The 18,823-nt window shown below is 44.2% G+C and overlaps 4 protein-coding genes across 6 annotated transcripts in view; 3 read left to right on the forward strand and 1 right to left on the reverse strand.

Annotated features, from left to right (window-relative positions):
* The window catches only part of LOC110496511 (ankyrin repeat and IBR domain-containing protein 1), a 32,468-nt gene extending 27,524 nt beyond the window's left edge, over nt 1-4,944 (forward strand). Inside the window, exons 19-21 of the mRNA XM_036953238.1 lie at nt 644-695; nt 1,207-1,330; nt 1,438-4,944. Of these exons, the coding sequence (XP_036809133.1) occupies nt 644-695; nt 1,207-1,330; nt 1,438-3,290 (2,029 nt within the window). The 3' untranslated portion in view covers nt 3,291-4,944. The remainder of the gene's footprint in view (nt 1-643; nt 696-1,206; nt 1,331-1,437) is intronic.
* Nucleotides 4,945-6,614: 1,670 nt separating this feature from the next.
* Nucleotides 6,615-9,892, forward strand: snrpd1 (small nuclear ribonucleoprotein D1 polypeptide). The gene is made up of 4 exons (XM_021572457.2): nt 6,615-6,778; nt 7,420-7,496; nt 8,568-8,759; nt 9,673-9,892. The coding sequence occupies exons 1-4, from the start codon at nt 6,765-6,767 to the stop codon at nt 9,747-9,749; spliced, it is 360 nt and encodes a 119-aa protein (XP_021428132.1). The 5' UTR covers nt 6,615-6,764; the 3' UTR covers nt 9,750-9,892.
* A 1,952-nt stretch (nt 9,893-11,844) lies between these two features.
* ggcta (gamma-glutamylcyclotransferase a) lies at nt 11,845-14,448 on the forward strand. 3 transcript variants are annotated; one of them, XM_021572458.2, is made up of 4 exons: nt 11,845-12,279; nt 12,677-12,825; nt 12,949-13,081; nt 13,201-14,448. In XM_021572458.2, exons 1-4 carry the CDS (start codon nt 12,121-12,123, stop codon nt 13,324-13,326), a joined length of 567 nt encoding a protein of 188 aa, XP_021428133.2. In that variant the 5' UTR covers nt 11,845-12,120; the 3' UTR covers nt 13,327-14,448. The 3 variants fall into 3 exon arrangements, with proteins under 3 accessions (XP_021428133.2, XP_021428135.2, XP_021428134.2); XM_021572460.2 differs by having other exon boundaries at nt 11,848-12,279; nt 13,214-14,448; XM_021572459.2 differs by having other exon boundaries at nt 11,915-12,279; nt 12,680-12,825.
* Nucleotides 14,297-18,691, reverse strand: LOC110496514 (E3 ubiquitin-protein ligase znrf2-like). Its single transcript, XM_021572461.2, has 5 exons — nt 17,887-18,691; nt 17,539-17,671; nt 16,757-16,852; nt 16,509-16,614; nt 14,297-16,410 (listed from the first exon to the last, which is right to left on the reverse strand). The coding sequence occupies exons 1-5, from the start codon at nt 18,052-18,054 to the stop codon at nt 16,353-16,355; spliced, it is 561 nt and encodes a 186-aa protein (XP_021428136.1). The 5' UTR covers nt 18,055-18,691; the 3' UTR covers nt 14,297-16,352.
* Between the last annotated feature and the right edge of the window lie 132 nt (nt 18,692-18,823).

Raw genomic sequence — 18,823 nt, forward strand, 5'->3', positions numbered from 1 at the left:
CACGGCGGGTTATTGATTCTGGGCTCCGGAGATTCGAAAGCCCTGGAAGTGGCCGGTGGATCGAGGCGGAGATGGTGAACCTGTTCTGTGAGGTTGGAGACTTGGGCGGCCAGGGTCTCAACGGCATGTCGAGCAGCAGACACTTCCTGCTCGTGTCTGCCTAGCATCGCTCCCTGGATCTCGACGGCAGAGTGGAGAGGATCCGAAGTCGCTGGGTCCATTCTTGGTCGGATTCTTCTGTCACGGTGCGTGAATGAGGACCCAAAAGCGAATTAACGTAAACAGAACTTCTTTAATAACAAAACATAGGTAGGCTCAGATGGACCGGCAGATTCCGACAGGACAGGACAAGGTTGCAGCAAACATGACGATAGTCTGGTTCAGGCATGAAAAACACAAACAAGAATCCGACAAAGACAGGAACAAAAACAGAGAGAGATATAGAGGACTAATCAGAGGGAAAAAGGGAACAGGTGGGAAAAGGGGTGACGAGGTAGTTAGGAGGAGACAAGGAACAGCTGGGGGAAAGAGGGGGAGAAAAGGTAACCTAATAACGACCAGCAGAGGGAGACAGGGTGAAGGGAAAGGACAGAAACAAGACACAACATGACAATACATGACATCTATATTGAATGTGTTTCAGTTTCCCTGCTGGATCATGGGACTGGGAGTACCTGGGATTCACCTCTCCTGAGGTAACTACACATAACACCATGGTCAAGCTTTTATACTGTTTCTCTATGAGAATTTGAGCAACAGGTCCATATTTGTAGCCACATCCTCCATCTTAGCACAAACATCCATGTTACCACACGGCAGGTAGCCTAGTGGTTATAGTGTTGGACTAGTAACCAGAAGGTTGCAAGATCGAATCCCTAGCTGTCATTCTGCCCCTGAACAAGGCAGTTAACCCACTGTTCCTAAGCCGTCATTGAAAGTAAGAATTTGTTCTTAACTGACTTGCCTAGTTAAATAAAAAAATAATATACTACCTGTATAATGTACTACCTGTATAATATACTACCTGTATAATGTACTACCTGTATAATGTACTACCTGTATAATGTACTACCTGTATAATGTACTACCTGTATAATATACTACCTGTATAATATACTACCTGTATAATGTACTACCTGTATAATGTACTACCTGTATAATGTACTACCTGTATAATGTACTACCTGTATAATGTACTACCTGTAGGAGTATGCTGATTTCCAGTACCGGCGGAGACACCGGCCGCGTCGTAGAGGAGACATGCCGAGTTTACACAGTCTGAGGAGCAACAGCAGTACTCCTGAGCCCAACCAGAACCCTGAGAATACAGGTACACACACACACACACACACACACACACACACACACACAGTCATTTATCAGTAGGGCCTGTGTTTCTTTGACGTTTTCTTGTGTTGTTATTGTTACGTGTGACAGAGGTCCTCCAGGAGAGAGTTGAGGGGCGGAGACAGCCTCTGAGGTCACTGGATGAAGATGACCCCAACATTCTACTGGCCATCCAACTGTCACTACAGGACTCACGGAGGGAGAGAGAAATGGAGAGAGGGATGGGAGGAGGACTGGAAAGAGGCTCTGGTGTGATTGAGGGCCCAGGGCTTGGGTCTGGACAGGGTCTGGATATAGGGCCAGTAATGGGTCCAGGGGTGGGGAGCCTCAGTGAGACTCAGGACCCCTCCAGTGTGGGTGGTTCTCTGGGGGCCAGTGGCTCCTCTAACCTCCCTAGACCAGACCCTAACCAGTCGCTAAATGCTGAGCTGTTAGAGCTAGGAGAAAGTCTGATGAGACTGGGACAAATAACTACTCCATATACCCTAGACAACACTAATATCCCTACGCCATATAGCTTAGATCACACCTACGACCACTACAACCCTTCCCCCAGGTACAGTCAGAGTCAGGACCTTAGCTACACATCTTATACAACTGACCACAGCTATGCTGTTCTGGAACCTGACCTCAGCACACCTTATACACACGGCTACGGTCACACCTGTGATCATAACCAGGACCATACCACTATCAACATTCCCTTCACTCCAGAACACGACCATAATTGTGGTCAAAACCAAAACCGTGGCCATCCCACTATCAATGCCTTCTACAGTTCTGTTCACTGCCAACCCAGCCTCTACACTAAAACATCTCCTTCTCACACAGACCTTACAGCATCTTCTAGCCCTAAACACACAAGCCTTTACCCCTCAGACCCAGAGCCATATGCTATGTTCAGCCTTCCCCATAACCCTGAACCAGACCAAACCATATCTTGCACCCAGGACACACATCCTGACCAGAACCACCACCATTGCTGCCACTCCAGCCACTACACCCCTAACCCAGACCATTACACCCCTAACACAGACCCTTACACCCCTAACCCAGACCCTTACACCCCTAACCCAGACCATTACACCCCTAATCCAGACTCTTACACCCCTAACCCAGACCATTACACCCCTAACCCAGACCCTTACACCCCTAACCCAGACCATTACAACCCTAACCCAGACCATTACAACCCTAACCCAGACCCTTACAACCCTAACCTGGACCCTTACACCCCTAACCCAGACTACACCTCGAATCCTGACCCATGCCGCACTTCCTCAGACCCCCACGGCCTCCTGCTCCCCTCCCCAGACCCAGAACTCGTCTCCCCAGTGGTCCCTCCAGGTGGTCCCTTCACCCCCAGTGACCCAGGCTGCCTGGAGCGCCTGGACCCCTCAGCTGAAGCCCTGCTCCTGGACAACATCATGGCCTGGATCCAACACACACACCCCCAGGACAGCCCCCAGAACATCGACCTCATCCCCTCAGCTAGCTCCGAGACTGGCTCACCCCCGGAGAAATACTCACCTCCGGACACAGAGACAGACTCACCCACTGTTTCACTCCAAGATGGTGGGGACCCAAAGAGTGATTCCCCTCCTGACGCCCAGGCCAGTTTCAGTGGGGAGGCCCTAGCCGAGCTACGGCAGGGAGAGGCGGGTAGGGGACAGGCTGGCTCCCCCGGCCCTGGAGACAGCCTGGAGGTTAAAAGACCCAGCACTCTGGATCTGGAGTGTTGTGAGGGTGAGGAGTATGTGGAGTGTGTAGTCACAGGGTTTGTGTCGGACCTGTCACAGGACGCATTGGACACACACATACACTCACACACACACTGTGGAGATGACAACCTCACTCCTACCAAGACAGACTCAAGCCCCACCGCCTGGGTAGTGGAGGACCAATCACGCCCGGAGTGGGAAGAGCAAGTTCACCTGGTGTGACAACAGACAGACAGATGACAGAGAGCAGGAGGAAGAGAGGAGGAGAGTGGGAGCGAGGTAATGATAAGCAGCAGTGACAGAGATGAGGGAGAGAAAAGAGAGGAAGAGAGAGTGATTAATAGCATTATCAGAGAAAGAGCTTAGGAAAGATTTGGGGATGAAAAGCACTTAGAGGAAAGAACAGGAGAAAAGTCTGACATTTAACATGGTGTGTCCACTTGATTTAGCTTGCTGGGCACCGAAAGCTAATTAGTATATTTGACCAAGTTCTGGTCAGGTCATGTGACCCAGGTCTGGTCAGGTCATGTGACCTAGGTCTGGTCAGGTCATGTGACCCAGGTCTGGTCAGGTCATGTGACCCAGATCTGATCAGGTCATGCAGTGACCAGAGTTGATCAGAGCAGATGAGATGTGTTTAAATACAATCAAATATGAGTGACTTTAGTGATTTTATTGTCCATATCCATTCCACTACTGATGGACTGACTGTATGTGGTCTCCTCAGCCTAAGACCAGGGCGAGTTGTTTTACTGTTTATTCAACCTTTATTTATCCAGATCAAAACTCCATGACAGAGAGAGAGCGAGGGAGAGAGAGTGGGACCGTGACATGGCTACTCTTTAGAAACAGTCCACGGCTGAGTTGATCAGTGTGCCTCATTTTTATTGAGAATCCCCTTTTTTTCATATGGAACCTCAAGCAACGTGCAAAGAATAGTATGACTATTATTACTACTATAGGGTTGTTTTGTTTTTGACATGGTTTCCTTTCCTCTTGAGATAAGATGTGTTTTTGGAAGCAGCTGTGGTCTGTGGTCATATGTATCAAGTGTCTCAGAGTAGTGGTGCTGATCTAGGACCAGGTCCTCCCTTTCTATATAATCTTATTCATTATGATCTAAAAGGCTCAATTGATCCTAGATCAGCACTTCTACTCTCCCAGGTCTTTGACTAGGTACAGGACAGGAAGCTGTTATTTTTCTTGTGTTGGTGTTATAGAGATGGTTAGCACTGGTAGGATGATTATAATATAGTCAACTTTATAGAGATGAATCTGCAGTCTACAAGAGTTTATAATATAATTTCTAAAATCATATTTATCTTATTTAATTGTAATAAGCTGCTTAAATAAAGTAGTCATTGGATATAGAATAACATTTAGAAACGCAACCATGGTTTAACTTAACTGTTGCGTGTAGTGTGCAACCATCTGGAGTAGTGCACTAGTTTATAGTAGGGTGCGATGTGACGTGCGCTGATCATACAAAACATGAAATGGAACACTGAAGTCTGGATTTGGAGTGTATTTTTTTGTACAACACCACTGTTTTAAGTTAAGATAATTGTTTATTTAGTCCAATTTGATTCACACTAAGGTTTTTATTAGATTTCTTTTTGTTTTCTTTGTTTTGTATTTTCTTGGTACTTAATTGAAAGTTTCAAGGCCAGTGGCTGTGTCATAGTTTGTAACCCAGGCATCTGATTTTTATATTACTGTACCCTGGCAACCATAAACCTTGTTGTTATTTGCACTTTCATAGGTGATACTTGATCCATTCCCAGTCCATATGACAGACAGTGACGTTCGATGTGGCCAAGGACTGAAAGTATTAGTAAAACGTTTACTCTCAATAAAAAAAATATTTAAAAAAACACATTTCTTTCAATTTACTTTTCTTTCAATGATATTGACTACATATTTTGTCACTATAGAATTCTTGCGTCATGATACAGTAAAAAGGCTTTCAACAAGGGAGTTGGATAACCTCATTAAACAACATTATCGATAAAGGAAGGTGCACCAACACAATTTCTCATTAACAATGGAATGCTAGTACTTCTGTCTGAACTTTTCTGAATCTTTCCTGTCACGCATTTCTGTGATTTTCTATCAAACACTAGATGTTCCAAAGATTTGTATAACTTGTTTTATCTATGGTTGTTTGAGGAATTAATCGAGGAATCCGGGAGAAAGAGATTGCGCTTGTTTGAAATGGAAAAGTGTTGCGGTACCTTTTTTATAAAGAAGAACATCAAGATGAACAGCTGCTTTTTAAGTGGGATGCACTGTTGAGCGCTACATCCCGAGGGGTTCGTTCTGATTGTACGGAGATTGTGGCAGCCGGTTAAATGGCGTCTCTCGAGAAGGCAAGAGCAAGATGTATGTCAGGAGAAGTGTAGTATTATCATAAGGAGAGGTATAATTGGAACACGGAGGAAGAATGGAGGGAAAAAGAGGGGCAGAGGAGGACTAAGAGAGGGTGGAAGAGGGTGAGTTTGAGTTGGTTAAAAATGGCGGGAAAAGGGGAGATGTTTGATAAAGATGAATGGTAGAAAGTGTAAGCTGTAAGTTGAAGACAGGAGGAGAAATTGATGTGAATGATGGCGACGTATCGGAGGTGTTAGGTGAAAGGTGAAGTTCTCGAAGCCAGGAGCTTGCACCGAGGGTCCGGATAAAGATGATGCTGTGATAGTAGGAGTGGAAAAAGTGAACACCTGGAGAATAAACCCTCCTCCTCACAGCTGCCCATGTCCCTTAATGTTGATGATGTGGTTGTTACTGACAAGAATCACATGGCTGGGCTCTTTAATCACCACTTCATTAAGTCAGGATTCCTATTTGACTCAGCCATGCCTCCTTGCCCCGATGCTCCTCCCTCTTTTTACTCTGCCCCGCTACAAAGTTTTTCCCTGCAGGCAGTCACTGAGTCCAAGGTGCTAAAGGAGCTCCTTAAACTTGACCCCATATAACCTTCTGGGTCAGAAGGTTATTTGTTCTTTAAGGTTGCAGCCCCTATCATCACCAAGCCTATCTCTGACCTTTTTAACATGTCTCTCCTCTCTGGGGAGGTTCCCAATACTTGGAAGGCATCCATTGAGCATACTTTATTTAAAGGGGGAGATCAAGCTGATCCTAACTGTTATAGGCCAATTTCTATTTTGCCTTGTTTATCAAAAGTGTTGGAAAAACGTGTCAATAATTAACTGACTGGCTTTCTTGATGCCTATAGTATTCTCTCTGGTATGCAATCTGGTTTCCACTCAGGTTATGGATGTGTCACTGCAACCTTAAAGGTCCTCAATGATGTGACCATTGCCCTTGATTCTAAGCAATGTTGTGCTGCGATTTCTATTGACTTGGCCAAAGATCTTTATATGGTAGATCATTCCATTCTTATGATTTATTCTTTGTGAGTTTAGTGTTAGATGGTAGGGTATTTAACAACAACAAAATTCAAGCAACGTCTAGTCTAGTACGTGGCGGTAATGCAACATTTATTGGATGCCAACCGCTGTTAAACCGCATTAAAGAAGAAGCTCTTTTCTTTATGCATTTCCTGGTTCTGGAGCGTTTTTATGACGCCGATGTTCCTGCGACGAAACGTATTTTATACACAGCTGCCTGTGCGTTCAGTTCTACGCTGTAATTTTTTTGTCTTTGGTGGAGATTTTGTCTCTGCAAATCATCACCAACATGAAACTCGTACGGTAAGAATATTCAACAAAATTATCTTTAGTCTTATACTTAGATGAAAGGTGAAAAGTACGGGTTTTGTGTCGCTGGATGGATTTAGATTTGGAGTGCGAGCTGTTCGCTAAATTCTGAGGCGGGAAGCAGCTAACTGAATTGAATGAATGAATGAGCGACGTGCAGAATTTCTATAACGTTAACGAATGGACCTCTAGCCGCGGAATACGCCATAAACATCGATTATTTACGTATCTGCCGCTGAGAACTAACTAGTTACTTTGTATGCACAACTGTTGTTTGCTAGCCACCGATATGCTAACTTGCTTTTAGTTAATTAACCACTGCAGTGTGTAGGCAGGGCCCTGACCGATTACCCACAACAACCAATGGTTCAAAAACAATGTTCTTGTTTAAGTTCAGTTTCCATGACAAGTCATCCGGTTGGTGTTTGTCATTTTCGTTTGTGGTGGACATTGTGGACATTGTAGTCATTGCAAACTAGGTAGTTCTTACTAGTTACCGCCCCATTGTCTATTGAAGTTGTCGATATCGTTTATAGGACCTTGATGACTAGCAAGCTAGTATGTATTCACAGACTTGATAAACTGCATTAGTTATAACATTGCCTCTAATACCCATGACTTTTCTCCTCCTGTAGCTTTTTGATGAAACTCAGCCACGAGACTGTGACCATTGAGCTGAAGAATGGCACCCAGGTCCATGGAACAATCACAGGTATAGACCCGGCCCCCTCTGTCTGTCTGAGTAGGATTATTGAGATGCCTCTGAATATAAACAAAGACAGTCAAGTATAGGGTGTTGTATCAGGTACAGTCTAAACCTGCGATCTTCAACCTTTTCTAGCATGTTAAGAGCTACTAATTTTTTTCCCTTGCCATTAAATTGGCACATTCTTCTCCAGGTCCTTTTTTAAATGTGTTTTTGAATTTAACTAGGCAAGTTGGTTAAGAACAAATTCTTATGTACAATGATTGCCTACCCCGGCCAAACCCTCCCCTAACCCGAACGATGCTGGGCCAATTGTGAGCCGCCCTATGGGACCGATCATGGCCAGTTGTGATACAGCCTGGGTTTGTGGTGATGCCTCTTGCAATGCGATGCTTTGCCTTAGACTGCTGCGTGACTCAGGATCCCCAGTGTGAAAGAGGAAGTAGTGTACTGTTTTCTGCCAATATACCTGGTAAAATAATGGTTAATAAACAACTAAGGGGGCCCTATAAAATCTGACTCCCCCAAAAATGATGTTTTCTGTTTTATTTTTCCTGGTTTTCACTCATAATTACAATTGTTTGAAGAGAAACAATTCAATTGGATGTTCTGAGTTATGCCAATACTTAAATCACATGAGAAGACCTTTATTAATTTTGGTCTGGAAGAAAACTAAGATGTTTTAATTGTGTAATTCCCCTTTAATTGTGCATCTGGCCCATTTTTATTTTATTGCACATCTAGCAAGTGAGGAATGTGCCATCTAGTGATGTTTCTGCTGCTGCTCATTTCATGGCAAAGTTTGCAAATAATAAATACAAATGATATACTTACTCATGATGTACTTCTGCCAGGTAAGCCTACTTTGCAGTTAACATTTAATTGAGAAGGTTTTGGGGAGACTATTTCTGTCAACCCACAAGACTGGTATCATACCACACAGATGGGCAATATTGCTGGAAATTAATGGCAGATATTGTTAGGTTTGGCTTTTTAAGCCAGTAGTGGCTAACCAGGGGTGGGATAATGTCAATGTTGCATTGATTATTAACAATGGTCATTAACTGTGTGTCCCAGGTGTGGATGTGAGTATGAACACTCATCTAAAGGCGGTAAAGATGACTCTGAAGAACCGTGAGCCCACCCAGCTGGAGAGCCTCAGTATCCGTGGGAACAACATCAGATACTTCATCCTGCCAGACAGCCTGCCGCTGGACACTCTGCTGGTTGACATAGAACCCAAGGTCAAGAGCAAGAAGAGAGAGGCTGGTGAGTACACAGGGATGGGGGGTGAAATGGTGGGGAGGGAGCTGGACATAAAACCCAAGGTCAAGTCCAAGAATAGAGTGGCTGGTGAGTACACTAGGAAAATAGGAGGGGGTGGTGCTTGTCGGCATATCAGTAGAATATCAGAGGTTCTTCTCCAATGCTCTCCTCTTCCCTTTGATGTTTTGAGGGGGCAATGGGAGAGGACGCCAGCAATACTTTTGACATTCAACCTAAGTCTGCCTAGATCAGTGTTCACTCCTGATCCTGGAGAGCTACAGGGTGTGTAGGCTTTCGAGCCAGCCCAGAAACGACACAGTAGAGTTAGCTTGCCAACGCCTTTTTGATTAATTCAGTGAGGTGTTCTATTGCTTAGCTGGAACTTAAACACACTACAGCTGTTCAGGACCATGAGCAAAGACCAGCAGTCTGAACTATTTGTTTTGTAAAGTTGTAACTAGGTTGAGAGTAATTGTGTACTAGAATGTGGGGTGACGTAATGTGGCCGACCTTCCTTCTGGAGTGCTACTGGGTATTTGGGTGTTTTGAGCCTGCCACAGCAGCCATATTGAAAGTTGGAGGTTGAACTGTTTCGTAGCCACACTGGTTAGAGGTTTCATAAATCCACAGTGGTTCTGTCTGAGTTAGGGTTGGGTGAGTTGCATAGCATTTATAATGCCTAGCTTCTGATGACTGAGGTCTCACCTTTGAACATTTGCTTCATCAGAACCAAATTAAAACTAGCAAATCAGCCGAATTAATATTAGGCAAACGCTGTTCCGTAAGAAACGGCTCCCAACAATGAGCTTGACAAACAAGTCCTGAGGACAAGGATGGGAGAGTCCATGTATTTGTGGTGCATAACTCATCTCTAATCATCTCCTCTTCCTTAATCTCCCTCCATTTCTCTCTCCAGTGGCTGGGCGTGGAAGGGGCAGAGGAAGAGGGCGTGGCAGGGGGAGAGGCCGAGGCAGGGGAGGGCCCAGGAGATGATCGCCATGACTACGCGGCTGTCAGTCATATCCTATTGTTTGTACAACAACGTTTTTGTTTTGTCATTTTTCTGAGGAAACTTTTGTGAATCCCGAGCCCGACTTGTTTCTTATTTTGTATATTAAAGATGTTCCACATGAACAGAAGTGTTTTGAGTACTTTATTATCATACTTGTTTTGGCTGTTGTGTAGTTGGTCCAGTTAGCAGTGATGGTCGTTTGCAAACTAACGGCTCTCTTTTTGGACGGATGTCTTTGTTGAACATATGAAAGAGCCATTCATTTGACTCCCTGATTTGCGTACTGTTACTACTGCTTTTTGATCTCCAGATAATGATTATCTGTAGGTAAGTACTAACATTCTCTGAAGATGGTAATTCCTCACTGCAGGAACAGTCGACGGTGAGGAGAGAGCCTAATTCTGGTCCGCATTCATTTTTGCAGTGGGGATGTTTTTTATATATATATATATTTTTTAATAAGCCATCTAAGGTTCGTGTTTGAACGCCTATTACGATCTGGCAGACAACTTGAGGCTTTACATGAGGCACTACTGAATGAAGAGCTGGTTCAGAGCCAAATGAACAGTTATTTTTTTCTGACATGAGCCACATGATCCAGCTCACTGAACTCTGAATGCTCATCGCTAGCTAACTGAACAAATCAAATTGTATTTGTCACATGTGCCAAATACAACGGGTGTAGACCTTACAGTGAAATGCTTACCTACAAGACCTTAACCAACAATGCTGTTTTTAGAAAATACCTTTCAAAATAAAAAGAAAGAAATGACAAAGCGCAGCATTAAAATAACAATGGCGTGGCTATATACGGAGTACCGGTGTTGAGGTAACATGTACATGTAGGTAGAGTTATTAAAGTGACTATGCATAGATAACATTGTAGGGGGTAATGCAAATAGTCGGTAGTCATTTGATTAGATGTTCGGGAGTCATGGCTTGGGGGTAGAATCTGTTTAAAAGCCTCTTGGACCTAGACTTGGTGCTCCGGTACTACTTGCCATGCGGTAGCAGAGAGAACAGTATGACTAGGATGGCTGGAGTCTGACAATTTTTAGGGCCTTCCTCTGACACTGCCTGGTATAGAGTTCCTGGATGGCAGGAGGCTTGGTCCCAGTGATGTACTGGGCCGTACGCACTACACTCTATAGTACCTTGTGGTCACAGGCTGAGCAGTTGTCATACCAGGTAGTGATGAAACCGGTCAGGATGCTCTCTGGCGCAGGTGTATAACTTTGAGGATCTGGGGACCCATGCCAAGTCTTCTCAGTCTCCTGAGGGGGAAACGTGTGGTCGTGCCCTCTTCACGACTGTCTTTGTGTGCTTGGACCATGTTAGTTTGTTGGTGATGTGGATGCCAAGGAACTTGACGCTCTCAACCTGCTCCACTACAGCCCCGTCGATGAGAATGGGGGCGTGCTCGGTCCTCCTTTTCCTGTAGTCCACAATCATCTCCTTTGTCTTGATTTATTGGTTTTCTGAAAATTTCTTTACCCTATAAATAAATGTTTTAGCTACATTACATGTACAGCTGGTTGTTTGTTCAACACATTTACAAAATAACCACCAATGGTAACCCAGCAGTAGTACCACAGGTGAATAATTCCCCAGCATGGTAAAATGTCAAATAAATTAAAGAATTGATGGACAATAATGTGCATAATGTACAATGCGATTTGTAAGACAAGATGTATTAGGACAATAAAACAACTTTTTGTACCCACAAACACAATTCTTAATTAAACATTGAACTACAAAAACTTCCATGGAAACTTAAATCTGTAAACCATGTATTGAAGTGAAAGCTGAATTATTTATATGAACTAGCCTAATATGATTGTAAAATGTGAAAATGATTTTCAAACAAAAAAGCTGTAAAATGTTAAAGGATCACTTTGGGATTGAATTCAACACAGGCTGAGTTTTCGGGAATGACTCAACAGTGATAACATGATTATCTTTGTCACATGATGATCGACTGTATGTGGAACCGTACTGTTCGGGAAAAGCGAAGTGATAATTTAAAAAATATATGCATTTAAACTGGTTTGTTCCGTTTAACGGTCTTTTTCTGCACTGCTCAAAACCAACCGATTTAGACTCAGCTATTAAGCACGCTATATTTAAGAATGTCTTGATAGCGCACATGAACATTCAAAAATCATGCACTGTGTCTTTAACAGGTTGAGCCCCTTCCAGCCAATGAACCGGACACACTACCCGGAAAAAAGCCGATTGCATGAGTAATAATGGGCTGTAGCTAATTTGTAAATAATTGGGTATATCGCTATTTATTTCACTTTTATTTTAACCGGTGATCTTTTTATATAATTCAAAGGCTGACATTCTCGTATGATTGGTAACTTGGCTCATATCGCAAGGTTTTGCTTAGGAAACATGGCAGCAACAGCAGATCACTTCATGTATTTTGCTTTTGGAAGCAACTTGTTGAAGGAGAGACTTCAGCTGGCGAACCCCTCAGCTATATTTCATTGCACCGGCCGACTGAAGGTAATCAGGTTCGCAGCGCCCCCAGTAGGCAAGCGACTTTTAGTTTGGATATTTCGGACTCTTCTGGTGTAGCTAGTAGGAGATAACCAACAAGCAACATGGCGTTCGTTCATGGCGTTCAATAGCCCAACCGGCCGCAAAATGACGCTATAATTCTACGCCCTAGGCTTCTCGTCCCGAGTAGTTCAATTACATGGAGTAAATTAATTCCCCCCAGTCTATATAAAGAATAGAATGACCTCGAATAGAAAATGAATACTATTGTCTTCACTCACACAGTGAAAAGGTGTTACAGAGTAGGCTATGTGACACATCCAAAAATGCATTGTCATAGTATTCTAACAGGGTCTCTCTTTCTCATCTCCCCCCCCCTACTTACTACCCTATACCTCCCCAGCAGAACTACACATTGAACTTTGGTCTGTGGGGGGAGCACATTGATAACCATTGGCATGGAGGAGTAGCAACCATCCAGCAGAAAGAGGGGGGAGAGGTGTGGGGGGTGGTCTGGAGGATGAGCAACGACCACCTAGCCAGCCTGGACAAGTGAGTCACACTCTCTCACACACAGACACACACACCAGTGAGTCTCATCTGATGGCAACATACATTCTGGTCTTCATCCTGTACTTCACCTCATCCCTCCATGTTGTGTGTGTGTGTGTGTAGGCAGGAGGGGGTGGACATGGGTATGTACTTCCCCTTAGAGGTGACAGTGGAGACAGACAACGGGGCACTGCTCTGTAGAACGTACCAGATGAACCGCTTCCACGCCTGTCCCCCCTCGCCACAATACAAACAGGTAAACACACATTGGACGCACACACGCCTGTTTTCCCTCACCACAATGCAAACAGATACACACACAAGCCTGCCCCCCTCCCTGCAGTACAAGCAAGTGAAAGGAAATAACGTGTGCAGGTGGTGTGTTTAGGAGCCCAGCAGAACGGTCTACCAGTGCAGTACATGAGGAGACTAGAAGAGGTTCAGACCAACAACTACAGCGGCCCTTCTATCCTGGACAAGATCTCACAGGTCATTAAGTAATTCTGATATTTTTTTCCACTAATTGGTCTTTTGATTTGGTGTTTTGACCAATCGGATCAGCTCTGAAAAGATCTGATGTGATTAGTGGAAAAAATATCAGAATTGGGCTGCCTTTGTAAACATAGCCAGAATCCATCTGAAATGACAACCAATTGGGCTCTGGTCAAAAGTGGTGCACTGGCCTCCCGGGTGGCGCAGTGTGCCATCAGAGTCCCTTGGTTCGCGCCCAGGCTCTGTCGTAACCGGCCGCGACCGGGAGGTCCGTGGGGCGACACACAATTGGCCTAGCATCGTCCGGGTTAGGGAGGGTTTGGCTGGTAGGGATATCCTTGTCTCATCGTGCACCAGCGACTCCTGTGGCGGGCCGGGCGCAGTGCGCGCTAACCAAGGTTGCCAGGTGCACGGTGTATCCTCCGACACATTGGTGCGGCTGGCTTCCGGGTTGGAGGCGCGCTGTGTTAAGAAGCAGTGCGGCTGGTTGGGTTGTGTATCGAAGGACGCATGACTTTCAACCTTCGTCTCTCCCGAGCCCGTACGGGAGTTGTAGCAATGAGACAAGATAGTAGCTACTACAACAATTGGATACCACGAAAAAGGGGTAAAAAAAAAAGAAAAAAAAAGTGGTGCACTATATAGGGTGCCATTTTGGACAAACACACAGACAGGCACCATAAAGACAAATGCATGTGATGTGGCTTTGGAGAGATTTGATGACGAATGGTTCAATTGAAATGGAATGGGGCCTTTGAGAGAAATGGGAGATGTTGTAATGTATTTAATAGATGTATACTGAATGAAGTCCGTTACTTCAGAAATCAATTGATTTAATGTAAATTGTTATTCTTTGTTTCTTAAGAAACGTCTGAAGGATCTCTGCTCCCCAAACTGTATCTGGTCCAATTGTCTTTTCAACAAAACATAATTTTGTAGTCATTAATGACGTTGAACATACAACTATGTATATACAGAATTATCACCATAGTGTCCCAGTACAAATTCTGGAGTTTTATTTGTGCTTTAGTTTTTACTTAATTCAACGAATACAAACTTGTGCAAAATATATATATATATATATATATAACAAAGATGCTTGAGTAAATTAAAGGTGTGTTTTAAATCAAATGTTAACATTTCTGCTGGATTTGCTGTATGCCACCTAGATTTTACACAACCACAGAAATAAAGCAATGAACCAACAGAAGATGTGATTTCAATATTGACATAAATGTGTGTAATTGAGACTCAAAATTAGCAGCATGTTTCAGTCACAGCGCTTACAATTGTCTAAATTCCCTCACTCCGCAGCAGTACAGCTGATGATCAACACTCATTATTACATTGTCATACAGTAATATGAATCAATGAATGTATGCCCCCTCATCCCAAATTCCACCCTACTCACTCAAATCTGAGAGGATTAGATCACTGGAGGTGATGGTCGTGCTACCCTGCTCAGACGTTGCATGCTTCAACCAATGGTTGCGTGCCACGTCATCGACTGCAGTCGGGCACCAGAACTCTGCTCTTTTAGCAGTCTATCAACACTCTCAGAAGACCCATAACCCATAATGGTCTCTAAATGTGCGTTTAAGTGTAGATTCAGGTTATCCCGTTTAGTCTTTTAGCAAGTGAGTGAGACAAACCAGTAGTGATGTGGGGAAAATGTATACAGTTACATATCGTGATATTTTGGACGATATTATCAATATGACTCCAAGCTTTGATTTGTAAAAAATAAAAGATTTACAAATAATAATAATAATTGCTAGTACTAGTCAGCTGTACCTGCACCAGAACTCACGTATTTTTCATCCTATAGCTTGTTCTCGGTCTTCTTTTTAAATACTGAGCCAACATGTTTTCAGCTCTTATTTCACTGAATGATCAAAGCTCGTTTTCATGCTCTCTCGTCTCTCTGCAGCAGACATATGGTGAGCAATATGTTTGGAACATCAAATCGCAATTAAAATCACAATACATATAGAATCGCAATACATATCGTATTGGCACCTAAGTAGTTTATGAACCAACACTTGCACTCAACTCCCTCCCCCACCCCCACCTAGCTCTGACTTTGGGAAAAATGTACTTATCGGTGGAGGCTGGTGGAAGGAGCTATAGGTGGATGGGCTCATTGTAATGGCTGTAATGGAATTAATGGAAATGAGTCAAACACATGGTTTCCATATTTTTGACGTGTTTGATACTGTTCCATTTCAGCCATTACAATGAGCCCATCCTCCTCCTATAGCTCCTCCCACCAACCTCCACGGGTACTTACTATGCCTGTTATATGTGATTGTCCCACCTAGCTATTTTAAGATGAATGCAGTAACTGTAAGTCACTCTGTATAAGACTGTCTGCTAAATCAGGGGTTCCCAAACCTTTTCACTCAGGGCCCCACTTCCAGCAGTGGGGAATATCCCAAGCCTCCCCTGCGCGCACATATGCTACGTCTATTTCTATGGGCACAATCACTTTTGGTGATTCACACCCCTCTTGTTGGTGGAGAGAATTTAGCAGGTTTAAAGCTTATTTCATGCAATTCTACACATTTTGTCATGGTGCAAATGCAATTGTTAGCTGACATGGGCTAGTTCTTCTGGACATTTCTGACAAGTTATAAATAGCTCTCTAAGGTATGCAATGACTAACGTGACAAGAGGACTGATGATGCACTGCCCAATTTCTAAATTGCACCTTGTGCATTCTACTATTACAAATTTCAAGAGTAGGTTTAAAGCTGGACTGAGACCCCCGCACCCACCCTGGGAACCACTGTGCTAAATGACTAAAAGTATAAAAAAAAGAAACGTAAGTATCGTGATAATATCGTATCATGAGGTTCCTGGCAATTCACAACACTTCACAGGCTCGTGTCACTGGTCAGACATTGATAGGTAAAGTAGATTCACAGACCAGCAGGTCAGACACAGATCTAGATGAAGTAGATTCGTAGGCCAGCATGTCATGACGATGGGGATGAAGTAGATAGATGGTAGATATTCTGTGGGAATCTGAGCCCTTAGTCCACGGGGTGCTCTGGACACGAACGATTCACCTCAAACCACTCGTCTATACACCTGAGAGAAAGAGAACGAGAGAGAGAGCGCGAGGGGGACACGAGTAAAGTAACAGCATCTTACTGTAGTCAGGTAGGTGTGTGTTTGTGTGTAGTTACCCTTTGTGGTATATACAGAGACAGGGGAGTCTAGAGATGGTGTGTCCCTGCTCCATCTCGTCTAGACAGATGGCACACTCCCCACTATCTTTCACCAGAACATCCTCTGGGACACAACACACACAAATCAATCATCATCCTGACATACCATGCTAGCCAATCAGAAGGCATCCTGAACCAGTAGGCCAAACAGGCAGACTAACAAGATTATTGGGCGTACACAGAGAGATATACAATCACACACTCACCGTTGTAGCGGAGTCGTGATTTGGTGAGACACATGATCAGATGGATCTCCATCACATCTGACGCCACAAACTTACTGCACACAGGACAGAGAAAGCCTGGGAAAAATGGAGCAGGACATGTCAGCACACAATCCATCCAACCAGACCTTTTTCTCGGTCTCATCACAAACTCAGTGAGTGAGTGAGTGAGTGTGTAAAAATAGATCAACCATGTGGTCATGTCTGCATAATGACCAAAGGTCAATTTATGATCACAATGACATTCATGGTTCCTTAAGAAAAGTTTAATAAGTTACAGACTGACAGACACTCACTCTCCAGTACAAAACCTATATTTGTGTGTTTGTGTGTGTGTAGGTGTGTGAGACATGTGCCATGGAGGAAGTACATGCTTATGTGGCCTAATGTGCTCCTCTCGCCCCACAACAGAAGAGGGTGTATGTGTATTTCACAGGGAGAAAGCACATTTGTTATATATCCTCTTCTTATCTGCCAAGTGAGAGGCTTTAGAACAACACACAGTTTTCTTGTGGTAGAATAAGATATCATGTAGACCAGTGTTTCCCAAACTTGGTCCCGGGAACCCCTCTGGGTGCACATGTTGGTTTTTGCCCTAGCACTACACAGCTGATTCAAATAATCAACTCATCATCAAGCTTTGATTATTTGAATCAGCTGTGTAGCGCTGGGGCAAAAAACTAAACATGCACCCAGAGGGAAACATACAGTAGGCTACAACTAGACAGTCAGGACCTGAAAAACACGTACACACTTTAGCCTACCTCCCAGTAGGTGAGGGGACAGGTGAAGTGGTAGAGAGCCAATCATCATCTGGTGTTCTCCTCCTCTCTCCCCATCTGTCTCCTCCTGGTCCAGACTGCTGCTCCAGCCACCATGTGGTATACTCATCCCTGTCTGGTGGACAGACACACTGAACGTCAAGATACTGGGCATGGACGTGAGTGAATCACACAGGTATAACTGCCCGGGGTTTGAACCTGTGTGCCACAACACTGTGTTAGCATCCTGAACTGAAGCCTTGGCATTAGCTTGGGGAGCTAACACAAATCTTCAGGTCTCAGGCAGTTACTCATGGAAGTATGTTTCCAAACCACTTTCATTACACACACCTGGTGGTAGGAGCTGGGTTGGGTCCCTCCGGTGTAGCGAATTCTGGGGCCGCCAGGACTGGCTGTGTATCTGAACCCTGGGGTAGTGCTGCTTCCAGAGGGTTCAACAGGGCTAGAATACGCCCGGGTTCGACTCTCAGCCACAGGGCTACTCTGCCTGACACCCATGGTGGCTCCTGTCCTATTCCAACTTCCCCAAGATATGAAGTCCTATCAGGTCTAAAACAGAACAGTCCTAGAAAGTTCTATTCTCTCATGAAGCCCATCAGGGACAGGTGTTGAAAATGGTCCTACACAATGTGCAAAGCTTCAGATTGATGTTTAATCGATATATCAGTGTTCATATACTGTCACTATTCAAATAAACCATAAATAGCCTATAAAAAACGCTGAAACTCGATGTCACAAGAGAGACAGAGGCATGCCAGTGTCCAGTCCAGTAGTTGTGCCAAAACAGCCAAAGAAATAAAAGTGGCTTGAAAAGTCCAAAGTAAAATCAAATGGGATAACGGACTGATTCTCGACGGACAACATTTACTGCCAAATCGTTTCATTCTCCATATGAAAGTTTATTGGTGCGTCGCCGCATCATTCCAATATTCTATGCGCTAAGATCATGGCGGTTTGCCGCACAAGTCCCACACCGCGACAGTAGGTCCGACCACTTTAGTGACTATGTATGCACCTTCTCGACATTTCTCGATTACAGACTGTTGAAACGAAAGCGGCGTCACTTTGATCTCGATCTGCTCTGCTGTAGTTTCGCCTGCTGACTGCGATTGTCGACAGGAGCTAAGCAATGGTCGACTTCGTTTTGAATGGCCCGGTCTCCTAGATGAGTGGAGATTTAGCTTAAAGACCAATGGAATGGTCTAGCATGTACAAACTCCGCCCAACCAGGACACCGGGCCATGCAAAAGGTTTGCCCTAATGCCTT

Source organism: Oncorhynchus mykiss, chromosome 18, assembly GCF_013265735.2.
Source record: "Oncorhynchus mykiss isolate Arlee chromosome 18, USDA_OmykA_1.1, whole genome shotgun sequence".
NCBI classification, from domain to species: Eukaryota; Metazoa; Chordata; class Actinopteri; order Salmoniformes; family Salmonidae; genus Oncorhynchus; species Oncorhynchus mykiss.